This window comes from Oncorhynchus clarkii, chromosome 27 (genome assembly GCF_045791955.1).
Source record: "Oncorhynchus clarkii lewisi isolate Uvic-CL-2024 chromosome 27, UVic_Ocla_1.0, whole genome shotgun sequence".
Lineage (NCBI taxonomy): Eukaryota > Metazoa > Chordata > Actinopteri > Salmoniformes > Salmonidae > Oncorhynchus > Oncorhynchus clarkii.
In genome coordinates this window covers 18,936,347-18,947,406 of record NC_092173.1, presented here as the reverse complement: position 1 = coordinate 18,947,406, position 11,060 = coordinate 18,936,347, and the positions used below count along the sequence as shown (strand labels likewise).

General features: G+C 40.2%; 1 protein-coding gene across 1 annotated transcript; it reads right to left on the bottom strand.

Annotated features, from left to right (window-relative positions):
* Positions 1 to 1,926: 1,926 nt before the first annotated feature.
* On the bottom strand, positions 1,927 to 10,628 carry LOC139385616 (protein NipSnap homolog 2-like). The gene is made up of 10 exons (XM_071130829.1): positions 10,301 to 10,628; positions 8,226 to 8,365; positions 7,947 to 7,992; positions 6,794 to 6,888; positions 5,682 to 5,752; positions 5,253 to 5,393; positions 4,918 to 4,949; positions 3,816 to 3,910; positions 3,544 to 3,627; positions 1,927 to 3,440 (listed from the first exon to the last, which is right to left on the bottom strand). The coding sequence occupies exons 1-10, from the start codon at positions 10,420 to 10,422 to the stop codon at positions 3,376 to 3,378; spliced, it is 891 nt and encodes a 296-aa protein (XP_070986930.1). The 5' UTR covers positions 10,423 to 10,628; the 3' UTR covers positions 1,927 to 3,375.
* Between the last annotated feature and the right edge of the window lie 432 nt (positions 10,629 to 11,060).

Sequence of the window (11,060 nt, the reverse complement as noted above, 5' to 3'; positions counted from 1 at the left end):
ACGGTTTGGTGGTTGAGGGGGAGTGTTAAAAATATTTTTGAGAGAGGAACTGTTGTCACTCACAATGGTTGTAAAAAATAAAAGACTTTCGGTTGACTTTCTGTGTAATGAAAAGAAAATAACAGAAAACAGCACGATTGCTGTAATCCCCACATTTTGAGATGACCACAAGCATCCCTGTTCCTAAGAACTCTAATGCCACAATTACTACCACCCTGTAGCACTCACTTCTGTAATCATGAAGTGCTTTGAGAGGCTGGTTATGGCACACATTAACTTTGCCACCCTAGACCCACTCCAATTTGTATACCGCCCCAACAGATCCATAAATAACTCGGATCTCAATTGCTCTCCACACTGCCCTCACCCACCTAGATAAGAGGAATACCTATGTGAGAATGCTTTTCATTGACTACAGCTCAGTGTTCAACACCATTATCCCCTCCAAGCTCTTCACCAAGCTTAGGACTCTTGGTATGAACACCTCCCTCTGCAACTGGATCCTGATCTTTCTGAAGGGCAGACCCCAGGTGGTGAGGATAGGCAACATCACCTCCACCACGCTGACCCTTAACACAGGGGTGTGTGCTTAGTCCCCTCCTGTACTCCCTGTTCACCCACAACTGTGTGGCCATGCACAACTGCAACACCATGATCAAGTTCGCTGTCGACACAACGGTGGTAGGCCTGATCATCGGTGACGATGAGTCAGCCTACAGGAAGGAGGTCAGTGACCGGACATTGTGGTGCCGGGGCAACAACCTCTCCCTCAACGTCAGCAAGACCAAGGAGCTGATCATGGACTACAGGAAACGGGGAGGGCAAGTACACCCAGCAGTGGAGCAGGTAGACAGCTTCAAGTTCCTGTGTCCAAATAACTAAGGACTTAAAATGGTCCAAACACACACGCACAGTCGTGAAGAAGGCGCGACAGTGCCTCTTCCCTCTCAGGATGTTGAAAAAGTTTTGCATAAACATTTCCTGTACATAGTATGTTTACTTAGTGTATTTTTTTTCTTTCTAGTAATAAATTGTTATTGATTATTGCATTGCTGGGCTTTGAGTTTGCAAGAGAGGCATTTCACTGTACTTGTGCATGTGACATTAAAACTTAACTTGAATTCGGGAACTTTGACCTCGTATTTTCCCCAGTTGTCTTGAAAACACCATAAAACGCATGGTAGGCTACCTTTTGCCAGCTCATATCTGTGTAAAGCTGGATTCAGTGCTCTCTTCTGCATTAAAACTAAATAACGATCCAGGTTGCAGAGATGAGATGGCACTGTCGACCACGCCCCCTGACTTTGAGAAGCTCTGACGCGACATGCATCAAGCACACATTCATCTAAATGTAATTGTTTATGATTAAATCAGGATTATCTGTATTCATGTTAACATCCACACTAATGTAGAAGTGTTTAGACACATATTCTATTCTTATTTACAATAAAAGTGACTCCAAAATGACACAATACAGTATTTACCATTCAATTCTATTGGGCACAAAATAATCTGTAACACAACCAAAACAAACAGCAAATGTGTGACTCTACAAAACGAGTTTGTAGTCACACGCTTTATGCAATCATTGCGTGCTAGGAATATGGGACCAAATACTAAACTTTTGACTACTTTAATACACTTAAGTGAATTTGTCCAAATACTTTTGGTCCCCTATAATGGGGAGGGACATTGTAGAAAAAGTGCTGTAATTTCTATATGCTTCACTCGATATGGATGAAAATACCCTCAAATTAGTCTGCACTTTAATCTTATATCCATATCATTTCAAATCCAAAGCACTGGACTACAGAGCCAAAACAATCAAACTGTGTCACTGTCCCAATACTTTTGGAGCTCACTGTAACTCTCACACACTGTACTGGTTAGCACATAATCTGGCAACAAAGAGCAGCATTACCACAGTTTCTCTTTGAATAACTTTATTTATGTGCTGACATTCTTGCCACCTTTGCCATAAATACCCTGTAAATCAGGGAATAAAACTAGGATGAGGCATGCTACTACCAACACTGAAACCTCTTTAAATTCACAATGAGTAGCAGCATGACTCCACAATTAGATTTTCATTTCAGTACATTGGTAGTTGTACCTGGGCACACAAATGTTCCATGACAGTATTAGATCAAATGTTTATGGAATAGGCTATTCATTATGCCCAACCGGAAACATGTTAAATCTGATAAAACATGTCTGGAAAAACTGGACATGCAGATAATACAAGCCATGTTCACTATACCAGTACATCAAAAACACAAGCTTAATGCAGATGACGGGAAAGAAATGGGGAGAGAATGCCCACAACTGCAATCAATACATTTCCTTTAAAAATTCTGAGAGGATATTTAGGGTTAAAATAGGCATGGCTTTAGCTCTGTATTCATACCAGTTCTCAAATAAATCAAAGTTTGTCACGTACAGAGATCAGCAGATGTTAAAGCAGGTGCAGCAAAATGCTTGTGTTTCTAGCTCCAACAGTGCACTAAATGTCTAACAGTACAATACTAATACACAAATGATTCCAATAAATAATGTTCACGCTCAATGCCTTCACTTCAATTAAGTTTCAATATTTGACTATTTAGTAGATATTCTCTCCGCTGACAAAATACAGTAACAATTCACTTATACCATTTTACCAGTTTTTCTAGCGCTCTGTTTGAGTCAGTAACATTTTTAAATCAGATTTCACCCAAAAGCTTGATTTGGCAATTTAACAATATGATTTATATATTTATTCAATATTTACATTAAATAAACGAAATAACCACAAAATCACACATTGTGCATCTATCGTGATTTTTTTGTCAAGTCATGCCATAGTTGCCCAAAGCTCAATTCTTATTCACTGCAAACAGAACACACTGCTAGGCTAGCTCTCTTTCAAAACAGCACTTTGGTTGTAAAAATAGACTAGATCAGCTGTGGCAATGTGACCAGTGTTAATATGACCCAGTATGTTGGACATCAGTTCTCCACCCAACCACTATCAGGAGGTTTCAATATTCTGATTTTTCCCATCTTGTCTCCCAAAAACAAAAAAGCAGTTGTGAGCTCTTGTGCCATTGCCTTACAGATCTTCCAATTATGGAAAGAGTGTTTTAGCCCACAGACTCAATATGGGATACGATGATACTTTAACCACCTGTGTCTCAGTGATGTTTTTAAAGTACCAAATATTGCTTGCTGGTACAAAGTCAGAAATGGGTCAAGTAAAAGTCAAATCAAATCGGAGGGTAGTTAGTTGGCAACAATAATGAAGAGGTTGAGACCACGGCAGTGAGATTTTTGAATTTTTGTTACATTTAAAAACCGGTGAGGCTTGGCGTTCGGCCTTCTGTGTTCTCTCATAGGTTACTGCAGTGGGGAAGCCTTCATTGGGATCATGATTCTAGAGTCCATGTGCTGAATGAGAGGAACTGCAACAGAGATACAAGATCAGAGGAGAGTTCAAAGTATTTCATCTTTAAAAAATGTGCACGCTATGTGAAAGTACACTTCATAACAACTGATTTTGCTCACCTGTATAATACACAACCTCATCCCAACCCTCATGTTGCCAAGCTGCATTCCTTGTGGCTTCTCTGGCCTCAAGGTCTTTGTAAGCTGAAATCAACAATGAAGCACTATTATAAAATGAATGTTAGTCTTCTTTTAGAAAAAGAATAACAGCCTTGTCTATAAGATAGCCTAAAAACCTAGTATGAGACGCTACATGAATGTTAGATGTGTGTGAATGAACGAGACTGGAGGAAAGGAGAGAAGAGCGATAAAGCTCATCTGCCTGGCCTCACCCCAGAGGTGGTGCACCATGTAGAGGTTTCCGATTTGGGAGAAGAACCCTCCCACAGCCTCACTGTTGTGCTGGCGGTAGCCAATAGCTCTGGCCCTTGGGAAAACAACAGGCCAATCAAAACAGTCACAACACTTTCCCACAACCAATGCTTCATCTTCTTCACATTGGCTGAAGGCCACCCCATGCAGATGATTTGTTATATCCATTTAAATTGTATTTATACAATTATTCAATTAAGAACATATTATTTGTCATGATGTCCTGTCAAAGAGTCAAGCACAGCTGCCATATACAATTATAATGGGCTACTGTCCATGTGGTGTCTCAACCACTGATGATAATTTGACCAACAAATGTTATTATTCATACTGTTTGATTGAACTTGCTTTAAAACTATCATTCCAGTTTGGCAGAACTGGTTGGCTATACAGACAGTAGCTGCACAGTGCCAGGATTAGTTGGATTGGATGTACTCATGCATCGAGACTGCTAATTGTACGGTGTGGGGTTGGAGAAATGTCATTATTGGCTCTGAACCAGTCCCATTAGTCATCGTATATACAATCATATAAATTACAATCATGTACAGTTATTTTGATTAGCCAAATCATACTGACTTAATTCCCGTTGTCAGCATTTCATGTTGCTTTAACAATGTGGCATGACTTTTTCCCCCCAATTAGAATGAGTAATTCTGATCAATTACTGAACCAAATAATCAGAGAGAGTATGCACAAATCACAAATTAAACTTATTTTGGCAGACAAGTTTGAAGAATTCAGAACAATGAATTAATATTGAAATATTGAATATTTGTCATAAAAGAACAAAAATGTTTTCAACATAAACCTGAGAGAATGGAATCATCCAGGCTCATAGGCTCCTGTTGAAAGTAAACAACTAAATTTAATCTGAAAATAGCAAGGACAGCAGTAGAATCTCCCTGTGCACTCTGGGATCTAACAACAGAGTATCAAAATAGCGTCTCTCAGTGGAATAGCTCTTACTAATGAGAAAATGGGGAAGGAAGTTTCAAGCTAAAAATAATCTATATGCTGTAAGTAAAGATGAGAAATTCAAATGTAATCAGGTTGCCTTACCAGTAATTACCCCACTCAATCATGGTGCCAGGCTGAAAAAAGAAAACATGAGAAAAAAAGTTTTTGTATTTCACAGGAATATAAATGTGTGACAATTTCCTCCAAGATTAAAAATGAATCATAATGGCCCTTTCACATAGATTGCAATATAGACCTACATTTTTTAGCATAATGTTTCCATAGAACCTACACAAACTCTCCAATGTCCATGTCAACAATTGCCCACCCTTTGTATCATCTGGTAGTGATTCATATTTATTCAGCAATGTAGCACCATCCTAAACTAAACCCCTAGTAGTGCTATGGTTAATGAGGTTCAGTCACTCAGTACTCACTCGGAGCTGGTAGGACCTGAGCTCGTAGATGTTGGGTCCCTTCCTGGGAATGGGCTCATTCCAGAAGCTGAACTCCAGGAGCAGTTGGTTCCTACGGGACAACAGCATCTTTCCTCTCTCCTCCCGGTACTTCATGAACTCCTGTGTCAACCTCACATCAATAAGCAAATCTGATCCCTCACTGTCTATCTAGGGAAGGGTTCATTAGCTGTAGATTTAAAGCCAGGGGTTATAGTAGGGCTGGAGCAAAAGCCAGCACACCCAGTAGATCTTCGGGAGGAAGCTTAGCCACCAGGTATATGAGTTAATGTGAAAGGCGACCTCAGACAATACTAGCATATGAAGCTATATTCAAGACTACTATATTCAAAGTGAAGGCTTCTAGATGCTGCCGGGGAGGAAATGACAGTCATGGAACATTTTGGTTACCTTGTTCTGCCTGAGTTTGCTCATGACCTCGGTCAGAGCTGGGTAACCTCCTCTATACCGCCACATATGGACTGGAAAAACACACACACCAGCCATTATTTGCAAAGCAATAATACGCATATTCAGAGACATATCCATAATCCTTCTGAAGTGTAAGGGCATTATTTCAGTAATGCAAAACTAACAGCCAGGGAACTATTGGCAACATGTGTGAACATGACATGGGTAGGCTAGGGTTAGGCAACACAAATCACGGTTTTCGATTTTGCTTTCGATTAATTGCTGTAACACAGGATAAACAATTCATAAAATTCCTATGATGGTAGTAGTGACTGTCCATTAATGCTTATCCCTTAATAAACATTTATTGACATGACTTTACTTGAATAAATTATTTCAGTTGTTGTGTATATAACATATGATGACTTTATTTCATTCCAAGTAAACATCTCATCTCTATAGCGCTGCTGCCTATGCTGTCTGCCAAAATCACTATTTTGTAGTTCTTCAAAGTAAACAAGGCATACTTTTATGACTGCTGAATATCAACTATTAATCACGTAGTTCATGTATTTTTAGGGCGATACCTCGCGAAGCAACAGCTGCTCTCTATATCCCCTCATGATCACACATTCTCTCTTCTGTAGCAGGCGTAAAAGAATCAGAGACCAGCCAAGTATATGCACAATGGATTATGGTCATTGTAGTTAACTACCACATTTTAAGGACTAAACCATGTACAATATTGGCCTGTTGGAAACTACAACTCCCTACTACATTGCACAGTTTGGGCTGGATCTGATTGTCTCTAAAAACCTAACGAAATGGAATTCTAATAATTGAACCAACGTCGGTCAATTAGTTGTTTAAAAAACAAAAAATAACCAACATTTAGGTTAATTGCTCAGCACTAATGTTTGCAGGCTTTTGTTATTATTGCCAGGTAGGTGTAACACCAACTTAATTGAATCATCATCTCATGAGGAAAATTAGCAAAACTGGTTCAATGAAGCCCATATCTCCTAAACTAAGTTTTCCTATCCCTGCAGGTGTGTCAATTCGAAGTGAATGTGCATTTCAACTAGTGTGTGCTCTGCTGCCAGCATTCTTACCAGCCTGGTCCTGCTCTCCATACCAGGTGTTCCAGGTACCCACCAGCTCACAGGGATAGTACTTATCATTATGGATAGATGGCAGGGTCTCCTCACTGTCAAGGGAAAGCAATAACAAACATATTCTACTAGGGAGCCTAGCGGTTAAGAGCGTTTGGCCAGTAACCGAAAGCTTGCTTGTTCAAATCCCTGAGCCGTCAAGCTGGAAAAACCTGCCGTTCTGCCCTTGAATCTGATTCATAGGGGTTGGGTTAAATGCGGAAGACACATTTTGGTTGAATGTGTTCAGTTCTGAAACTGACTAGGTGCCACCTTTCGCCTTCCCCTAATAATAATACTTGTATGATATATAATATGACCATTATTATAACTATAACAGATTAACTGTTATTGTTGATGCCTGGATGCAATCATTTGACGTTAGCACTGACACCACTGCAGCTTTCTTGTCAGATTTCTCTTAGGATTTCAACATATACTTCCAAGCTAAATATAAATGTTCTATAACAATCCCCATCCCAAATGTTTAAAATAGGCATTTTGGCTGTGTGTTGTGTCTAAACCAGTTGTGCAGATTCTATGATAAGTAAAAGGTATTATGACTGAGTCATCTTAAGTATGAGCATAGATAAATTATTCTACACAGCGTTGTCATGCCAGTATATCAATTGCATCACAGGAATAAAACATTTTGTCTAAACTCTGCCCTTATGCAAAAAACACATGAATTTCACATGATCTTATGTGAAGTTAATGTGATCACGTGAAATGTTCCAAAAACACATGTTTTCACATGCACAACCCACTGGTGACACCAGCCATAATATCACCACTACTACTTTTTACTTTATATCACACATACTCAACAACCAAATGAAACAATAATTTGGGACGGTACTACCCTCAGTACGGCTACTATTATTATTATTTTTTAACCTTTATTTAACTAGGCAAGTCAGTTAAGAACAAATTCTTATTTTCAATGACGGCCTAGTGGGTTAACTGCCTGTTCAGGGGCAGAATGACAGATGTGTACCTTGTCAGCTCGGGGGTTTGAACTAGTCCAACACTCTAACCACTAGGCTACCCTGCCGCCCCATTTGAGGGGCTTTAGGTATAAAGGACTAGACTGAACAGGGTCCATACTACTTACCAAAGCTGGTTGTAGGCATCCAGGCACTCTGGCTTCACATTATGGACTGTAACAGAACAAGCTCTATTAGACATAGTGGCCTCTGTGTTGGAAGGGGTTAAATTGGTCACACTTTACATTACAGTCAAGGTCCGTAAGTACAGTGAAACAAGTATTGTAATTACTCATTTCTACATTATACTTACTTCTTACACTATAGTTATTACACTGCACTCAATTCTAAACTATAAAAAGTCATTTGGAATTGAAGTAAACAAGTTACAGTAAAGAACAACTTACACTGGATTTTGTAGAGGTTGCTTTCCTCATTCTTGGTAAGCAAGTGGGAGTGGGCATCCTTTCTGGGATCAACTTTACGCACAAACAGTGACTTGAACCAGCTATCTTCACGATTCCTATGGTTTGATGCCGACAAGCCCCTGGAGAAAAAAATACAGATGGTAATGTTAATACATATGTGAACGGAGACATCTTATGAAGTTAGTGACTCATCTATTCCTGCAGCAAAGGATTTCACTGCTGAGTAGTGAGCTGAAGTCAGATCTGCCCATGCAGAATAATGACAGTAACACATGTTACACAACACATGATGTTGTTGCCTAAGCTCACACAATGTTTGAGAAAATGCACACTGGTCTCCTACATGCAGTACCAGTTCTTGCATGTACCTGGCTGTTTCACGAAGTAAACAATAAGCAGTGACAGTTACAGCTAGCCACAGAACACCCCTGCTGCACCAGTATTAAAATACAAATGATATATCATTGGCTAATGTTGACGTTATAAGGTAAATAAATGTTGATGTAGTAACATACTAATGTCATGTAAAATACAGTAAGCTACACTACATATACAAAAGAATGTGGACACCCTTTCAAATGAGTGGATTCGGGTATTTCAGCCACACCCGTTGCTAACAGGTGTATAAAATTGAGCACACGTCCATGCAATCTCCATAGACAAACATTAGCAGTAGAATGGCCTTACTGAAGAGCTCAGTAACTTTCAACGTGGCACCATCAGAGTCAGTTCATCAAATTTCTTCCCTGCTAGAGCCGCCCCGGTCAACTGTAAGTGCTGTTATTGTGAAGTGAAAACATCTAGGAGCAACAACGCAAAGTGTTAGGCCACACAAGCTCAGAACAGGACAGTTGAGTGCTGAAGCGAGTATAAATCGTCTGTCCTCGTTGCAACACTCACTACCAAGTTCTAAATTGACTCTGGAAGCAACGTCAGCACAAGAACTGTACGTCAGGAGCTTCATGAAATGGGTTTCCATGGCCGAGCTGCCACACACAAGCCTAAGATCACAATGCTCAATGCAAAGCGTGTAAAGCTCGCCGCCATTGGACTCTGGAGCAGTGGAAACGTGTTCTCTGGAGTGATGAATCACACTTCACCAGCTGGCAGTCCGACGGACTAATCTGGGTTTGGCGGATGCCAGGAGAACGCTACCTGCCCCAATGCATAGTGCCAACTGTAAGGTTTGGTGGAGGGCTTTTTTTTTTTTTTCATGGTTCGGGTTAGGCCCCTTAGTTCCGCTTTAGGCAAATCTTAACGCTACAGCTTACAACAACATTCTAGACAATTCTATGCTTCCAACTTTGTGGCAACAATTTGGGGAAGGCTCTTTCCTGTTTCAGCATGACAATGTCCCAGTGCACAAAGCGAGGTTCATACAGAAATGGTTTGTCGAGATCGGTGTGGAAGAACTTGACTGGCCTGCACAGAGCCCTGACCTCAACTCCATCGAACACTTTTGGGATGAATTGGAACACCGACTGTGAGCCAGGACTATTTGCCCAACATTAGTGCTCAACCTCACTAATGCTCTTGTGGCTGAATGGAAGTCCCCACAGCAATTTTCCAACATCTAGTGAAAAAACTTCCCAGAAGAGTAGAGGCTGTTATAGCAGTAAAGGGGGGACAAACTTCATATTAATGGAACGAGATGTTCGAGCACGTGTCCACAAACTTTTGGTCATGTAGTGTTTATCCACAACAGTAGCCCTAGCTTTATAATAATGACCTTGAGCAAGTGTAATAATAATTCCCTATTAGACAGACAAGTACACTGGTAACTGGATATGCTGTGTATTAACTTCAACAGTTTAACCATTTTAGAATAGCTCAAATTAGAAGTTGCACTAATTTGTAGTTTATAAAATCGACTACATGCCAATAGTTGACTGGCTAGCTATTTATGCTAGCTTGCTAACAGTCACTTTTTCAGGTTCACTCCTGCACACTTGCAGCATAGACGAGTCAGTAGGAACCTATATTCTCAAAAATCGTCAATGAAACAAAAGTCAGAACCCCAACGCTTTAAACGTGCAAAGTAATAATAGTCACACCTGCTTAAAACGAAGATCTGTCCTGTCGACTGGGCCGTGTTTTTAGCCTGATTCAGGCCATTGCCAAATCTCTGAAGGACTCGGGTCGCCATTTTCCATTGATAACACTGGAGCGTATTCATTACGCCGATTCGGTTGCAAAACGTTTCTTAAACGGAAGCAAACGGGGAGGGACGTACCCGAATTTGTTCAAAAGAAACTCTCGTTTTACTCTGTTTGCTTCTGTTTGGCTATTAAACGATAAACGGTTTCCATAATGAATACACCCCTGTCCTCCATGCAAAAACAAAGTGAAGTCTGTGAATCTATAATGTAGCCACCAGGCGGTAGTAAAACACCAACAAATTAATGGTGTGAACAGTGGAGGACCACTTGTCCTCGGTACTAGTTTTGTTAGTTTTTTGAAATGGAGCATGTGTGTGTTCCTCTTCTTTGTAGACTTCACTTCTTTTTTTTGCTTGACTGAATATTTCTACCTTCTTTTCTATGATTGGGGATAAATTGAATACTTTATTCATGCAATCTAACATCTTTGATGACATGCCTGTTCTAAATTTCCGTGCCTCCAAGACAGTTCACATCAGTTGACGGGAATGACGTTCTCTACATGTCAAACTCAAGGCAAGCAAACTGGATCCAGAACAACCTCTGGCTAAAACCAGAGATGAAGCTATGGAGCCAGATAGCTGCCAAAAGGTTGAAGGTACGTATCATTCGGATCGCAAGAAAAGCCATGTGTGAAACATAAATGTGAAATTTA